The sequence below is a fragment of the Pyrus communis genome, chromosome 2, assembly GCF_963583255.1.
Source record: "Pyrus communis chromosome 2, drPyrComm1.1, whole genome shotgun sequence".
Classification (NCBI taxonomy): Eukaryota; Viridiplantae; Streptophyta; class Magnoliopsida; order Rosales; family Rosaceae; genus Pyrus; species Pyrus communis.
The window spans coordinates 21,155,317-21,173,840 of record NC_084804.1 but is presented as its reverse complement, the minus strand read 5'-3'; the positions used below and the strand labels follow the sequence as shown (position 1 = coordinate 21,173,840).

At 37.3% G+C, this 18,524-nt stretch overlaps 2 protein-coding genes across 2 annotated transcripts; both read left to right on the top strand.

Annotated features, from left to right (window-relative positions):
• Positions 1-2,675: 2,675 nt before the first annotated feature.
• LOC137726870 (probable UDP-glucosyl transferase 73B6) lies at positions 2,676-4,401 on the top strand. The gene has a single exon (XM_068465824.1). The coding sequence runs from the start codon at positions 2,721-2,723 to the stop codon at positions 4,215-4,217; it is 1,497 nt and encodes a 498-aa protein (XP_068321925.1). The 5' UTR covers positions 2,676-2,720; the 3' UTR covers positions 4,218-4,401.
• Positions 4,402-16,849: 12,448 nt separating this feature from the next.
• LOC137722210 (abscisate beta-glucosyltransferase-like) lies at positions 16,850-18,434 on the top strand. Its single transcript, XM_068461175.1, has one exon. It carries the CDS (start codon positions 16,986-16,988, stop codon positions 18,432-18,434), a length of 1,449 nt encoding a protein of 482 aa, XP_068317276.1. The 5' UTR covers positions 16,850-16,985.
• Positions 18,435-18,524: the final 90 nt, after the last annotated feature.

Genomic DNA, 18,524 nt, shown 5'->3' with positions numbered 1-18,524 from the left:
CTCTTCGCGCCAAAAGTTTTCCTGACAACCTGTTTCTTAACCTACGAAATGTGTTCATCGCTTAAATGCTTTTAGTTGACCCAATATGTTGACTGATTTTGCCCTACTATCCGTTGGACAAATACATTTCAATCGGTCTGTCGGTTTAGATTTAGTAGGGCAAGCCATAATTTCTAGTAGTGATGGTGATATCACTTGTAATAAAGAAAAAAAAAATGAAGGAAAGAGAATGGGGTTTGAATTTTCGACGGTGATCAAATAGATGAGAAATTGAGAGTTAGGAGAGTTGTGGGGGGGGTGGGGGGGGGGGGGGGGGGGGGGGGGGGGTTGTGGTGTGGTGGTTGGTTTGATTTGCATTCATTTGAACTTCCCAAACCAAAAGTCTCCTTGTGATGCATCATTTTCTCTGTGTCGTGTTCTTGAAAACGAGTACTCAGTTGGAGTATTTAATCAGCAATTTATATTGGCAGACATTTTTGGTTCAATTTTTGTAACCAAGTTTCAGAACGCAGATGAAGGTTGTGGATACCATCTTTTTTCCAAAATAGGGAAGCACAAAACAGAATCCAAATGAATCAAAGGACTTTATTGTAGCAATGTATTTTGCAACCAATGCCACATGCATTCTACCGACCTCACAGAAGGGAAAAAGTTGAAAAAACATACACATGCATAAATCTTTGTCATACTATATAATTTTCTTTTTCTTTTTCCCGAAATGTTCACAAAGTCAGTCTCAATTGGTGACATATAGGTAGACTTGTATACTAATAGAACATTTATTTACCATAGTATTATTGACAACATCTCTCACGCGCTTATAAAACTGGGTTATACGTAGATTGATCTCACATACGAAACTCGGGTATATAGGCGGACCATACAAAAATTTCATGGTATATAATATATATAAATTCAAGTGAGTTTCACCATTAACAACATCAATTCTCGATGTGAGATTCATTTTTACAGACGGGTTTACATAAATCTCACTAATTACTATGAATATTGGGTTTAGGGTTTTAATGATTTTTTTATTTTAATTTTGTTATACAAGAGATAATCTACACTAAATTATCTAAATTACGAAAATGAGGATTCGAACTTAAATAGTGTTCAAGCTACTTTTTGGCATGCCAATTTGTTGGATAATTCCTTAATTGAAGTTTTAAACATTCCAAATGCTTTGGGTAAAACTTTGCATGCACGGGTCTCCAATTTTATTATTGATGGGAATTGGATATGTCCTGCCTCTCTCCATGATAGTTTACATCTTATTTGGGGTCAAATTTGTTCTATTTGTTTGCCCAAGACTACTGAAATTGATGATACTTTGATTTGGACTGATTCTTCTGATGGTCATCTCACGCTTTCTCGTGCATATAATATTAAACGAAGCAAGCAACCTTTGGTGGTTTGGGACTGTTGGGTTTGGAATTCTTGTTTTCATCCTAGAAATTCTCTTTTTCTATGGAAATTCATGCATGGGAAAATTGTTACAGATTCTTTATTACAAGATAGAGGTTTTGCTCTTCCCTCCATGTGTTCCCTTTGTGGCTCAAATGTGGAAACTCTGAGACATTTATTTTTTTAATGTTCTTTCTCACGTTAGGTTTGGTCTTCATGTTTAATTTGGTTTGGGGTGATCTCTACCTTTGATGATGTTATGACCTTCTTCACTTATCCTATTTGTAAAGGCTATGGCTCTTAGATTCAACTTCTATGGTGGGGTTTAATTGGAGCCTATTTATATTGTCTATGGACAACACGTAATAAGCTTCGCTTTGACGATATTTGACCTTCCATTACTGCTATTGTTTGCTCAATTAATTTTCAACTCCTTGAAATTGATTCGCTAAGCCAAGGAAACATGAAAAATTCTATGGAAGAACTTTGTATTCTTCGCGTTATTGGTTTGTCTGGTCGTCCTGCCAAGTCACCTCGTGTTTCCCTGGCGTTTGAGAGTTCATTCGTTGAATTGTAGAGCGTTACTCTCTTCTATGTGCATAAGAGTTACACATATTTTTCGCGAAGGGAATTAGATGGTTGACTGTTTGGCAAATTTTGAAGTGGACCATCCTGGGGTTTATTGATGGGACTCTTGTCCTCCTTGTGCTATTGATGCGTATCATCATAATCTTTCTCTTTGCCTCGATTATCGATTTTGTTCGGATGGGTTTTACCTTTTTTTGTTAGTAACTGGATTTTCGTGTCTCAAGCAGTTTTCTACTTCTTGTTAGGGTTTGGCTTCAAAAGTTGTTTTTAGCGGGTATTGACCTAGTTCCCCTGCTTGTATTACTTTTCTGTTTTTTCTTAATAAAATCTAGTAGAGAGGGGACGGGCGGGGGGTTTTTGGGTGCAACGGTCTATTCTCATTTGGGAGAGGGTTCATGCCTCGCACGTGATTGTTGATGAAGAGCTAATCTCGCCTAATCCGTCTCTACAAATTAAAAAAAAAAAAAAATACTTCGCTAAGCCCATGTCTACAATTCTTGTAGTGATGTTATAATCTTATACTATAAAACTCAAGAGATTGCTAAAAGCAAGTTTGTACCAAAATATGGGATCCATTTGCATATGGTTCCTAGATTTGAATATCAACAATCGTAATTAGTAACTGTGGTATAAATACGTTTCTCATATGGAGGCGGCAGAGAAAGAGCTATAACTATAAATTAGCCCAAAGGAGACTAGAGCTAGTTAGGTGCAAAACCAAAAAAATGGATTCTCAAGCCGAACCCAAGCTTGAAATTTTCTTTTTTCCTTACATACTTGGTGGTCACTTGATCCCCATGATAGACCTAGCCAGACTCTTTGCTTCTCATGGCGTGAAGGCCTCCATTGTCACAACCCCTCACAATGTCATCCTCTTCCAAAACCCCATCCTCAGAGACCAACAACTAGGCTATGATATCGGCTTCCTCACCTTAAATTTCCCGGCTGAAGAGTTTGGTCTCCCGAACGGTTGCGAAAACGAACTCACAACCACTAATGGAGACATGTTCATCAAACTCTTCATGGCTGCTATGAAGCTCCAAGACCCTCTCGGGAAGCTCCTTCGTCAGACCCGACCGGACTGTCTTATCTCGGACAGGCTTTATCCTTGGACTGCAGATGTCACTGACGGGCTTGGAATCCCTAGGGTTGTGTTTGATGGGAGTAGCAGCTTCTCTCACTGTGTGGAGGAAAGTCTCAGACGGTATGCTCCACATGAGAAAGTTGTGTCCGAAACTGAGGCTTTTCTCGTTCCCGGCCTACCCAACCAAATCGAGCTCAAAAGGTCAATGCTGCCCGATTATGTCAAAGCCGAAAATGTGTTCACTCATTTTCTCAATGAGGCTCTAGAGTGTGAGATTAAAAGCTATGGGATTGTGGTGAACAGCTTCTACGAGCTAGAACAAGCTTATGCTGATTACTTTCAGAAGGATATGAAGAGGAAAATATGGCACATAGGGCCGGTCTCAATGTACAACCGGACCAACATCGACAAGGTCGAAAGAGGCATCAAAACCTCCATTGATGAGCATAGTTGTTTGAGTTGGCTTGATTCAAGAGAACCCAACTCAGTTCTTTACATAAGCTTTGGAAGCATGCCAAGAATCACTTCAGCTCAGCTTTTGGAAATTGCTCATGGGCTTGAAGCTTCCAACCACCCTTTCATTTGGGTGATTGGGAGGATTTTAGACTACTCATCAAAAGAGAAGCAACAAGTGGAAAATGTTGTGCTTCCTGTGGGATTCGAAGAAAGGATTACGAAATCGAAAAGAGGGCTTATGATAAGGGGCTGGGCTCCTCAGCTTTTGATTTTAGAACACCCAGCTGTTGGTGCTTATATGAACCATTGTGGGTGGAACTCCATCATTGAAGGTGTAACAGCTGGTGTGCCAATGATCACATGGCCTTTCTCCTCAGAGCAGTTCTACAATGAGAGGTTCATTCTCAATGTCATAAGGGTTGGGATTTCAATGGGGAATGAGGACTGGGTTCCACTGAATGAGCTGCCTAGGGTGAACATAAAGAGGGACAAGGTAGCCCATGTTGTGAACAGACTAATGGGATGTGGAGAAGATGAAGTGGTTGACATGAGAAAGAGAGCAGAAGAGTTCAGAGACAAAGCCATGAAAGCTTTTGAAAAAGGTGGCTCTTCTCATTCCAATGTTCATGCTTTCATTGCCGAGATCAAGTCTTGCCGGAAAATTAGTCAAAATGGTCATTGATTTGTAAAGAAGGTCGAGATTTCATTCTAAATTCAGGAAAGTAGCTATTGGAGTTCGGGTCAAGGTTCAACTCCATATTTTCTATTTTATGTTTTTTTTTTGTTACTTTCCCCCTTGTATTCTATGTGAATTGTAAGAGCAGGGCTTTTAACTTTTTTTATTATGGCAGCATTGATCAATACCTGTCTAAGACCTGGTTTGGTACTGAGGTGATTCTGAAAAAAGCTGCTATAAAAAAAAGCTGGGAGCTGTTTTTGTGTTTGGTAAACACTCAGCTTCAGCTTTTTTTTACAGTTTTGGGTGAAAAAAAGCCAAAAACAAGAAGCTGCAAAACCCAGCTTTGAAAAACCGGCTTTTTTTCACATCTGTTTTACATAAAAGTTTACCAAACACTCTAATACTGCTTTTTTGTTTTTCAAAAGCACTTTTACAAAAAAGTTTACCAAACACTCTGCTATTTTATTTCACAGCTGCTTATTCTCACAGCACAGCAGAAGCATCTTTTTTTCAAAGCACAGCAATATCAAACCAGCCCTAAGTTTAAGCAGCAATTTGGGTCTTTAAATTATCTTGTTTTCAGAATAGTCGGGCCATTTTGTCCTTTTGAAAGGAGGTGGCCACTTTGGTACCGTTTGGCAGGCAAATAATTGGCGAATTGGCGAATTCAATCATTAATTTGACTGGAGGAGTAAGTTATGGGATTTACTTGGAAATCAATTGATTTCACCAACTCTTTTTTTTACTTATGCTGTTTATTTATGGGTTCTTTAAACATAGGTTCATACAACTCGTAATTTTTAAATTAAAATTCATCTATCTTTAAACATCCAATATAAACCCAAAATTCAAATATGTTGCCACATTAGAAATTAAATAACCTATTACTTCAGATAATTTACAACATATGCCACAACCCCTCTAATGTTTTCTCACACACAACCCTCCATTTTTGGCTTCAATCATGCCCACATAATATGGGCATTAAATTCTAATTACTCCTATTGACGTTTTTTTAGCCACTTTTAAATTTATGTATTTGAAATAAAGTAATATTTTTATATTTTGTAGGTAAACCATTACACACACACACACACACACACACACACACACACACACACATATATATATATTCTGTCACATTATTATTATGGTGTGTACGTAACATAATGTACCTGTATTTATATGTAATATATAGGTAAATTAATGGTATGGGTAAATTAATTTGCATGTATTAGTACATATGTTAGGCTTGGATAAAAAAAGTACATATGTTAGACACATTTTATTGTTACCATATGTATGTCTGTGTAAAGTAATTTACCTATATCTATATGTAAAACATAGGTTTTTAATTAACTTTGAATAAAATAGCATTTCTATATGTTGTAGATATATTATTTTACATGTATTAATATATATATATATATATATATATTGTGACAACCCATCCCTAATTTTATGTTTTTATTAACTTTAAAAGCGTGAATTGACGAAAATGCCCTAGAGGTAAGGACTTTGACTTCCGTTGACCATCGTTTAGAGAAACGTATGACTTATTCTATTGGCGTATTTGTGTAGTACTCGATGGTACGAACGCATAGGTGAAAGCCGTTTGCGAGTCCGGATTATAACGGTATAGTTACAAACGTTTGAAATAGATTACTTAGATTTTAGATTATAAATTATTTGAACTCCCACCTTGTGGGAAAGAAGCCAAATCGGTTTCAAGGAAAGAAAATAGGGACCAAACAGATAAAAGAAAAGACAGCCTTCAGCCAATCATGAAAAAGGAAAAAAAAAATAAGAAAAAAAAGGGGGATTTCTCCCCTCCATTCCCGTTGGCTCTTCTACCCATGCTAAACCAATTTCGACCCGGTTCCAAATCCAATGAATTTCTGCCATATTTCCATCGAATCACCATCATCCAACACCTCTAACCTCTCCCTCGATCTCTCTTCTACCATTTCCGCCCAAGATCGAAGGGTTTTAGATCCCATTTCGTGTAGAACTCCATTGGAGCATCAGAGGTGCTCGACGGCGATTCCTTCGTTCCGGCAAGTTTCACCACCCACCACCACTCCTAATCAACTTCCCTTGGACCCAGGAATAAGACCCAACCAGTGATAGGGGCGTTGGAACACCAGAGAAGTTGAATCGACGAACAACCATACTAGGGTTTCCGGCGGGTTCATGGCAATTTGAGGTTTTTTCTAGCCAAATTGGACTTGGAAATAGCCATAAAACTTGCTCTACTCATTGAGATCTTTATTTCTGTGAATTTGAGAATTTTTAGAAATGGTTGATTTTTCCAGTGAGTCGGGACGACCGACCGCCATATGTGGTAGCACATGGCGGCACTATGTGGGTCGAGACCCTACCTACCCATCCTAGGGTAATTTGGATGCCCTGATTCCATATGTGAAGTCCAATTAACGAAATTCCATTGTTTGGGTACAATTTCGCTAAGGTCCGCCACTTGGTCATTATTTGAATCAACGATCCGACCGTTGGATCGTCACCAAACTTTAGTAGTTATTATTCATAATATTTGAGGACATTGGAAACTTATGGATCAGGAATCTGACTTACGGATCTTCCCGAATTGGATATGTAAGTTCGTAAAATAAAACGTTGACCGCCTCTTGAATTTGCAATTGGCGGAGATTCAACCGTTAGATCGTAATGAAACTTTAGTATGATGTTTTAGAAGAATAATGAAGATCATTGGAAGTTACGGATCGGAAATCCGACGTGCGGATCTTCTGGATCGAGTTACGTAGGGTTGTGGATCTTACCGTTGACCTTTGACCGACGGTTGACTTTTAGTCAATGAGTTTCAAATCATTTTAGAATGTCCTTAGGGATGTGTTTTATGTAAGGTACGTGTCCTATCAATAAGAAATTTGAGATGTGATTTGATAATTGTTATAGAGGCCGATCGTTCGTGACGCCTCGATATTCATGCTAAGGAATTGTAGCACGGACCTCAGGTGAGTGAGTATTTTCCTTTTTATAGTGTGTGTGTGTGTGTGTGTGTGTGTGTGTGTGTGTGTGTGTGTGTGTTTTAAATTGATTTATGCATTTTATGCCATGTCTTATATATATATTTTTTAAAATACTATGATATGGTTGAGTTTGAGATTGCATCATGGCATATCCATATGCATATTACCCACATATAATTGTTGTGAATGCTTTGAAATGCTAAGGTGAACGTGGGACGTGCAGGTAAGTCCAGGTAAGGTTATGTGGTGGATTGAAATGGTTGAATCAATTTGGCATGCATATGTTCATATAGTGCTCATCATTGCTACACCCTGGTGTTAGTGCTCCTGCCCAAGGCTAGGGCAAAGCCTTCACGTGTATGTTCACCTCCTGCACTGCAGGCTCTCTTGGATCCAATTAGGTGCTAGCCTATCGTACAGAATGCATTAGGTAGTTCCGACTCGTAGGTGACTGGCGCATAACGCCAACTTCACATGATCGTAGCACTAGAGCGTTTATTATTACACCTAGCCTGTCGTACATGTCACATTAGGTGACTCCGAATCGTGTGTTAGCATAGTCTGTTGAGCGATAGGTGCAGTCGTACAGGTCACATTAGGTGACTCTGACTGACATGCTAGTATAGATTACTAAGCACATGATCATATCTATTTACTGAATTTACTGTTGAGCTATTATGTTGTGGCACATTTATGGACTTACAGTTAGCATGCATTTGATTTTCATACTTATACTTAGTATGATATTTTGGAACTATACATGTTTTACAGCGAGAGGTTATAACATTTTCGAAAAGGTTTTTATAAGAATTTATTTTCAAGCCTACTCACCCTTATTTTTCGCCCTTCCAAGTTTTAGATGCTGAACGGTTGCATCGACAAGGTTTTTTTAGTGAATCTCAGTATTGGTGGCTACTTCTGAGGGTATAATCCTTATCCACTCTACTGTACTTTACTTATGCTCTGACGTCATGTGTGAAATGGGTTCATTCCCGCTCACCAATGCACTCTTATATTTAGGCACTTTTAGGTTTAAATTTATTCACATTTTTCACATCACTATACTTTATGGATTCGTCATCTTTCAGGTGTCGGCCAACACAACTCGATTCGGAGTCCTAGTGGACATATCGGGTCGGGGTGTGTCATATATATATATATATAAGGCAAATTTTATTATTGTATATGTGTGTGTAAAATAATTTAGGGGCTTTTAGATCTAGGTCTAAAAACATAGATGGTTTTTAGGAGCGAGTCTAATTACCTAATTATATGTATTTATTTTTTTAATGGTCATTTTATATTTTCTAAAAATATTAAAAATAAATTAAAATCTTCTAATATTATGAATTTTCAACCCCAAAAAATATAATTAATATCTTATAACAAAAAAAAAATATATATATATTGACATAAATCTATCTGCAAATCATTCTACCCTAACTCAAGTAACAAATATATGAATGTATATCATACCTATAAGTAAGATATGAAACTTAACTAAGAGGGAGAAAAAACATAATATATCTACAAGCAAGACACATGAATCTTACTTGATTATAAAAAAGAATCAGTCATATAGGTAGATAAATATAATTAACCTATGATATAGGTTGATTATAAAAATAAAAACTAAAATCTATAAATGGGGTTTAAAACGGGATAAAGAACAAGAAAGAACAAAATAAATAAATAATCAAAGAGATAATTAGGAAGAAATTTGATTTTTATAATAAATCTTATCATTTAAGAGATAATTATTGATAATAAAATAATAAGATTTAAGGAATTGAACTTATTTTAATAAATTGGACTATTCCTACTATTGGCTCAAAAAATTGGACCTATATCAAGTTTTTCCAATAATTTACCTATATTTATATGTAAATTATTATTATTATTATTATATGTATGTGTGTAAAATAATTTACCTATATTTATATGTAAAATAACTTTGAGGCAAATAACATTTCTTTATGTTGTAGGTAAATTATTCTCCATATATTAGCACAACTATTAGGCACATTTATTGATTCCCCACATATTTATTAAATTACATCATATATATTGTGATCGAATCACAATATGAATATTAATGCTTATTTCTCTTTTCAAGAATCATTAATCAACCCTTTTAATTTTTTAGGTCAAAAATGTAATTAAGGGTATATTAGGCATTTAAAAAATGTACAATGGCGAAGTCAAGCATAGTTAATGAATTTGCTTGTGTGGAGCCTAATCAATGAGTTTTAATCAAGTAAAAAAATTATGTCGAATTTTACGTAATGAAAATTGAGTTTCAAAGGCTAAAGTCATATTTTCAGTTTATTTATTGTATTAGTCCGTTGTGAAATAAGAAAATGTTGGGAGCCTATCTGCACTTTCATTAGGGCAAATATGTTATCAAATAATGTGTTATTTATTTGTAAAATTGATCTCGAGTTGAGTGGTTGACAATCATAAATAGAACGTGATTTTTACATCCTTATTTTTATCTTCTTTTTATCTCGTAGTTTAATAGAGAGAGAAAAATTATTTATTCTTGGTGATAGTAAGCTCCAGTTTGGCATTGAGATGCTTAATTAAAAAGCAGTTTTTTTTTTAAAAAATTTTGGATCCTTCTAGCGTTTGGTAAGTGAAATATAAAACATCTTTTTCTTGAAGCGCGGTGATAAAAAGCAGAAATCAGGAAGCTGCTATGACCCCGATTTCAAAAACCGCAGAAAACTGCTTCAAAATGAAGCATGCGAAGCTACAGTGAAGTTTTAATGAATTTTCTAAAGGCCAATAATACCCTCGCCTTTTTTACTAAAAGGCCATCTTTGTCCTCCATCTCTGTAATGTCCTCCATTTTTTTGTGCTAGACACCGCTAACCCACCCACCAACCCCGACCACCCCAGCCACCACATCTACCCTCTACTAACACCATTACCACCTCTCCGAACCCACTGGTCATTAATTTTCACCCTTCAAGAACGCAAACCACCATAGCCGCAACCCACATCCTGTATTTTCTCTCGAATCCACAACCACTGCGAAATTCAAAACGACTGCTATGGACTCGCCTTCAGCGACGGTGTGGAAAGCCGTCGGATTTGACCGATGACTGGTGAATACTCGCTTTTGTCTTAGGGGGTGATGAAGCTGTAGCCCTTGGTGTTGCTGAACCCCTACACCTTCTCGAATTTTTGAGCTTCATCAACTCTGAGTCGCTGAACCCTCACACTCCAAACCTTATTATCACCAAATCTGCATATGCTTTTGCTGCAATTACATAATCGAGCCCGGCCAAATTTAGAAAATAAATTATCAAATTTGGGGAGATCATCTTGGTCTCAAGGGTGCTACGGTGGTCTCAAGGCCTGGAAGATGTGGAAAGGGGAAGAGGGGGCAGAGAGAAAATTGGATGCTTCTAGAAAGAGTTACATTATGAATTAAAAAAAATATAACATCTAACATCATACCTTTTTCATTATTTAACATCGCTACAATAGTTTTATATAAAAGTTTACTAAATATTTAAACAAATTATTATTATTATTTTTTATTTTTTGTTAAAAGGATTTTTTCAAAAAAAGTTACCAAATACTCTGTTGCTTTTTTTTACAATTGTTAATTTTTTCAGTACAGCAGAAGGAGTTTTTTAAAAAAGTACAACAATACCAAACCAGCCCTAAGGGTAATCCAGTTCAGGTGAGGATTGGGGGTATTATTTTAGATCATTTTGGCAATTGTTAATGTTGTTTTGTGGCTTCTATTGAGTTGCTTCTTGTATGGAGAGATAGAGTTGCATGAACTTAATTAATCATGTTTGGATTTAGCTTCGACGACTGTATTTGCAGAGATGAGCTTTCTCTATAAGGGCTCATGCCCCTCGTGCTCTTAAAAGAAAGCAAGACTTAGGATACATTTTGTTCATAGAATATTTTACTCCATGTGTGATGTATGTGACATATATAATAAAGATTTATTTATGGATGTATTTGACAACAAACGAGCATTGAGTCAAATGAATCATATTTATATATAACACAATATTCACTTCTTAAATAAAATTCAAACCCTCTTACCTTTTACTTAACCAAAGAGATAAATATATACCGCACCTGGTGGAGAGAGTTATGCACGGGGAGCAGTACGTACCATGTGTTCACATGAATGATGTACGTACCATACAAAAACTTTCAAATGATTTGAGTTAGGGCATGTGAAGATAGAATTGGTAAGATCTATCATGTCATGGAGCAGTACGTACCATGTGTTCACATGAATGATGTACGTACCATACAAAAACTTTCAAATGATTTGAGTTAGGGCATGTGAAGATAGAATTGGTAAGATCTATCATGTCATGGGTCCTTACTTGTGTTTGAAACTCAAGTAAACCCAATATGTTTGAGGTCACAAAAGTACTGTCAAATTCGATCAATTCACTTATGTAATGTATCTTAAATTATAAACCGATTCACAGCTGGCTAATTTATTGGGGTATTGGTTCTTTCTGACTGCCTATCAAATGCTAACTTTGTTTTTTCAATTCTGCAGCCCAAGGCAATCCTAGCTGCCTTGGGGCAAGAGGAAGAAGAGGTTGTTGATGCCCTAGTTTTGCAAGGAGCTACAAGCAACTAGGTAAGGGGCTGGCCCGAGCTAAGCTTTTGGAGAGGCTGAGAACATCTCTGAGATGTTCAGTGAATCTGAGATAGAGGCTGGACCTAAGGCAGAAATCAGAACATCCCGTCGGGCCAATCCTAGGGTGGCATAGTCATCTGATTTAGAGCTCGATGAGAGGTCCAAGTTTAAGCATGATGCCCTTGCCCCAAGAGCCACTCTAACCAGGAAAAGAACAAGGTCATAGACTTCTCAAACGTCTCAATCTCTTACTGCTCTTCAATTGAAGCGGGCAGAAAGAAACAGAAGTCTATCAGTAAGCACTTCATTTTTAAATTTCTCCACGTAGCCTGGTATTGTAGTCCAATTACCAACTCTTATGTAATTCGACTTGCCTAATATATTATCATACTTTCACTAAAATAAATAAATAAATAAATAAATAGATCATATATATATATATATATATATATGTACATCTCCTTACCAAGTGTTTGTATGGTATGCTTTTGGTAGCAATTTATTCCCTTCTCCTTCCTTTCTCTCCTCATGCATTATATATATACACCGATCTAAAAATCCCCGTCTAGCACCTAGGTGGTGCTAGGTGGTTGGCCACCACACTAATTAATACCTAGGCATTTAAAAATTAAGAAATGGCGCGTAGACCTGCTGAGGCACTTACCTAGACTGCCTAGGCACCTGCCTAGACTACCTAGGCACCCGGCTAACCTGCTTAGGCCTGGGTTACGACTAACTTTGACAGAAAATAGATTAACTTTTATTTTGCATTATTTATTTTTAATAAAATGTAAGAGACTTGTTGAATACTTAAATGAACAAGCATTATATGCTTGTTCTCCATGTTTTCATTATGTTCCAATACTTGATAATATATATTTCAACCTATTTCATAGTTTATGATATAATTATATATATTTTTTAAGTATAAATAGACACTTATTTACACGAAATATAATAGATTTACTTAAATCCGCCTAGGTGCTAGGCTCCAGCTTGCCGCCCGACTAGCACCTAACATCTTTTGGAACCTTATATATATATATATATATATATATATATATATATATATAATGCATGAGGAGAGAAGTGAAGGAGAAGGGAATAAACTGCTTTCAAAAGCATGAGTGCATTTTTGCTAACCATCATTTAGTGTGGTGTATGCTCACTACTTTATTTATCACCGTTAGATGAGTTTGAATTTTGAGATTTGTGCTTATCCACTACACGAATCTCGAAATTCAAATTGCTTATCCACTACACGAATCTCGAAATTCAAACTCATCTAACAGAGATAAATACGGTGGTGAGCATACACCACACTAAATGGTGCCCCAAAAGCATACCATACCAAGGCTCTCTTCAAAGAGCAGGTTAGCAATTATAATAGGAGGTTACTCGAACCACTTGTTCTCCATGTTTTCATTATGTTCCAATACTTCATAATATATATTTCAATCTATTTTATAGTTTATGATATAATTATATATATATATATATATATATTTTTTTAAAGTATAAATAGACACTTGTTTACACGAAATATAATAGATTTACTTAAATCTGCCTAGGTGCTAGGCTCGAGCTTGCCGCCCAACTAGCACCTAACATCTTTTAGAACCTTGTACACATATATATATATACATATATATATATATATATAATGCATGAGGAGAGAAATCAAGGAGAAGGGAATAAACTGCTTTCAAAAGCATGAGTACATTTTTGCTCATCATCATTTAGTGTGGTATATGCTCACTACCTTATTTATCATCATTAGATGAGTTTGAATTTTGAGATTTGTGCTTATCCACTACACGAATCTTGAAATTCAAACTCATCTAACAGAGATAAATAGGGTAGTGAACATACACCACACTAAATGGTGCCCCAAAAGCATACCATACCAAGGCTCTCTTCAAAGAGCATGTTAGCAATTATAATAGGAGGTTACTCGAACCAATTACAAATATTACCAATCTACAAAGCAAAACAAACTAAACGGTGGCCGGCTTCATTGGCTTGGTGTTGCATATGGGATGAAGAAAGTCTAGTGATAGTTCCCTCTATTTGATTTTGATTTGTTATGAAGCAATGATAAGATCGTAAAAGAAAACAAGTTTATGTGATTATTGATATCTTTCCTGAAAAAATGAATAAAAGAAATTTGAACATGCATCTAATTTCTTTGGGCCAGGTGCATTTCACACCTTTTTTTTTTTATATTTAGAAAGAGACATTCATTAGAAGATCGAATTAATAGGTACATAAGAGGATAGAGTACATTATCCGGGCCTTGATAAAACTTATTGGAGATTTTAATCTTGTCAAAGAGAAAGGAGTGTCTCGTACCAAGAATTTTAGATTACAACTATCCTCAATTAAAAGATCCGCAATCACACGGAGGTTCTTTAAACCGTGTAAAACTTGATCCAAAGACAAACCCGATGATGCAAGTGGAGGAGCAATCTTGTTTGCCTCCCGTCACCTTAAAATTTTAATTTGGAGTGATTTTGAAATGGGTCACGGAATTTCAATTTTCTCTTGTTGCACCGCAAAGTAATGAAATCGCACCAATTTATGCCTTCAGTGTGATTGACTGTTTATGATTCATTAAATTGATGACATATTATAGGACCTATATGTATGAACTGGCGTGTAAGCAACATTTGCACACATTAACCAACAATGAAAATTCATCAACAATCAGAAGGTATAAATTAATTGGTAGGAGATAAAATATAACTGCTTCCCTTGAGGGCTGCCCTTTAGGACTCGCTATGAACTTCCTTCCCTCTGGGTAGATAGGCAAAGGCCTCAGTCTCCTAAGGTCAGGTTTTTATTACTTAGATAGGGTTATCTCATCATTGGTCCCTCCTTGGGGCCAATGAGGTTAAAGAGTTAGAAGTCTTATCCTCTACCTTCTTTCAGGCAATCCAATCTATCAAGAAGTGCATCTTTTAAAACCTCACGGTTCAACATGAAAAAATTAGAACCTGATAGCCTATTTGTATAAACATGCACGTATACGTTATTGGTTTTTATAGTTGGTGCGGTTAGGGCCGTTCTTGAGTAAGGGCGGGAAGGTCAACCACGCGGAGTCCCTCGGTTATTTGGGACCCCAAATTTAGGTGTTTTAACGAAATACTCCTGGTACTGTTCATTTTGATTAAAACTCAAAGTTTTCAATTCATTTTCATTAGTTTTCCTTTATTTTTATTAGTATAAATAAATGAAAAGACATGTACAATATTTAATATTAGAGTTATTGTGGGCCTAAAAATTAACGCTGAAGCAATGAACCACTTCTCATGGATCCTAAATTTGAAGGAGTCGAGCTAAATAAAGGAGTACTATATCAAACACTTCAATAAAATAGAACATGGAGAAATAGAAGAAAAGTAGGATTTGGAGCCCAAGACTTGAATGTGTGTAAAAGGCCAATAACGTCACTAGCATAGGGGGAGGGGAAGTATGAGATCGCTTTATAATACTGCAATCATCTTTAACAAAAACTGATTTGAGTGTCAGAGTGTTTTTTTGCAGGTATTCCTCTCTTCAAATTTATCTTCTCTTCAAAATTCTCTTAAGATCCTAACCTAGTTGTAGATAATATAAGAAACTAGGAAAGAGGTAGTTTGATTGAAGTGGTTGAAAAATTACTTTAGGTACACGTGAAAGGTTAAATAGATCATCAATCTTGTGCATCGAGAAGGATATGTTGTAAAGGCTTAACTTTGTAAGTGTGATTGATGATATTTTAAATAAACAATATTATTTACATTAAGAAGGTGGAGGAGTGAGTTAAACCTTACAACAGCCAGTCATAATAATTTAGTTCAAATTCACCTTTAGCAATGAATGTATTCTTATAAAATTTATTTTAGAAAATCTTTTATGTATTAAGCCTATAGAAGGGATAGAGAAAAATTCATTCATTAATTTTTATTTTTCTTGTGAAAATAATGTGTCTTGTTTTCACCATAGGCCATAAAAACTCAGGAACGACCGTGGTTGTGGTTGGCCCAATTAAATAGTTTACTAAGCACTTGTTTTTTTGTCTTGGGCCAAATTTTAAAGGAACTCACTGGTTAAATGACATTACGGCTTGCTAACAATCATTCACCGCGTAAGAAGATGATTGGAATATGATATTTTTGATAAATTTGCTTTTTTAATTTATTATCTTTTTTTGTTTGGGTAAACATATTTTTCATAAATTTGATTGGTGCAAAACACCGAATTTAAACAGATAAATACACTAGAAATTGAAAGAAATATAAATAAATAAAATCAAGGGGAAAGAGATCATAGCATGATGAAGGTTGACGAAGATTGTTGGATATGATTGATGCTTGATGGAGTTAAGCACACTGATGGAGTGAAATCAGAGATTCAGAGATGACAGGATGCAATTAACACATATTAGAACGATTTGAATACTTTAACATAAATAACCAGACAAAATGACAATGACAGGATTTGGTTGTTCCTACTCCTACTCGTGAGATTTTGATTTTAAACATAGCTCAGTTGTCCCAAATCACATTTCTGGTTTTTCTAGTTCGGCCAGTATTTCACTTTTGTCTCTGTCATTTTCAATTTGACAATTTTAAATTTGTACAGGAGAGAATAACTTGTTTTATTTGTTTTATTTGGATCAGATCCTCTCCTGACCCTTAAAAATTGAGCTTGCTGAGCAGACAATTGTGATCGTTGAAATTTGATTCAACGGTTACAATTGTTATAACTTTTAAAGAATTCTCTATTTGTTACCGTTGGATCAAATTTCAACGACTACGATTACTTGCTCAACTGGCTTAATTTTTTAAGGTAAGGAGAGAGGATCCTGATCCGTTTTATTTCAACCTGCACGTAGAGAAAAATGGTGTCTGACGCCACAATTACATGGATCGGTAGGGCAAGTTTATCCTTTTTAAGCGCATGGATGACCTAGAGTTTAGTTAAGAAACACACGAGGGCTTTAACTAATGCCAAATGGCCCCTAGCCAAGAACTTGACTTTGGCATCCCATCAAACAGTTGCGGTCAAACTCTCTGCCTCCTATCTTCTCTCTAACCTAAAACCCCCACATCTCTAAACCCATTCCTCAATTTCTCTATCGGTGCATCCATGGATTCTTCAGAAACTCCAGTCGTCATGTACTTCTTCCCATTTGTAGGCGGAGGCCACCAGATTCCTATGATCGACATGGCCAGAGTCTTCTCCTCCCATGGCGCCAAAGTCACAATCCTGAGCACCACTCCAGCCAACGCCCTCCGCTTCCGAAACTCCATCCGCCGCGATCAAACCCTCAACCGCTCAATCACCATCCACGTCCTCAAGCTCCCAGACGACGACGCCTCGGCCGACTCCTCCATGACCTCAGCCCCCCTCACTGACACCTCAGTCCTCCAAGAATCCCTCAGGCAATTCATCGCCCAAAACCTACCCAATTGCATCGTAATCGACGTCTTCCACCGTTGGGCGGCAGAAGTCATCGATGAGCTTTTCATCAAAAGGGTGGTGTTCAATGGAAACGGGTTATTCTCCCGCTGCGTCAGTGAGTGTATCGGCCGATTCTCGCCGCATCAGAATGTGGGTGCTGATTGCGAGCCATTTCTAGTGCCGAACTTGCCCGATCGGATCGAGTTGACGAAATCTCAGCTGCCTTCTTTCGCGAGAAACAGGCCAGGGCTTCCTGATAAGGTGGGAAAAGTAGAGGAGAAGAGTTTTGGGGTTGTGGTGAACAGTTTTTACGAATTGGAGTCGAAATATGTGGAGTATTTCACGACTGAGTTGGGGAAGAAGGCATGGCCGATCGGCCCGGTTTCGCTCTACAACCGAAGCAATGCCGATAAGACTGGCAGAGGCCAAGCAGCCTTGGTCGATGAGCAGAGCCTCCTGCATTGTCTGAATTGGTTGGATTCCAAGGAACCTGATTCGGTTGTTTATATCAGTTTTGGGAGCTTGGCTCGGTTGTCTGCAGCCCAACTCGTCGAAATTGCACATGGGATTGAATCTTCGGGGCATAATTTCATTTGGGTAATGGGAAAAATCTTCAGAGCGGTGGAGGACGGTGGTTGTGTTAGAGACAAAGAGGATTGGATTCCGGCGGGTTTTGCAGAGAGAATGTGGGAAATGAAGAGAGGGGTTGTGATAGGGGGGTGGGCCCCGCAGATGCTGATACTGGAGCACTGCGCTGTTGGCGGGTTTGTGAGCCACTGCGGGTGGAACTCGACATTGGAGAGCGTGAGCGCAGGGGTGCCCATGGTGACTTGGCCATTGTCGGCGGAGCAGTTTTACAATGAGAAGCTGATAACTGATGTGTTGGGCATTGGGGTGCAAGTGGGGAGTAGGGAATGGGAGTCGTGGAATGTGGAGAGGAAGGAACTGGTGAGGAGAGAGAAGGTGGATGCGGCGGTGAGAAGAATGATGTGCGGCAGTGATGAGGCGGCGGAAATGAAGAAGAGAGCGAAAGTGCTTTCAGAGAAGGCGAAGAGAGCTGTGGAAGAAGGTGGGTCTTCATATGTAGGGGTGGATGCTCTGATTTTAGAGATCAGATTATCGAGGAAGAATTAGACACAAAGTTTTTGCCATGCAAATTACAAAAGAAATGTCTCTGGCATACGTAAAAATTTCTCGTCATACATAAATAAAGTGATTACAAAA

Bases quoted from the DNA above. Each gene is read 5' to 3' on its own strand.
- LOC137726870 (XM_068465824.1), top strand. From the start codon at position 2,721: ATGGATTCTCAAGCCGAACCCAAGCTTGAAATTTTCTTTTTTCCTTAC.
- LOC137722210 (XM_068461175.1), top strand. From the start codon at position 16,986: ATGGATTCTTCAGAAACTCCAGTCGTCATGTACTTCTTCCCATTTGTA.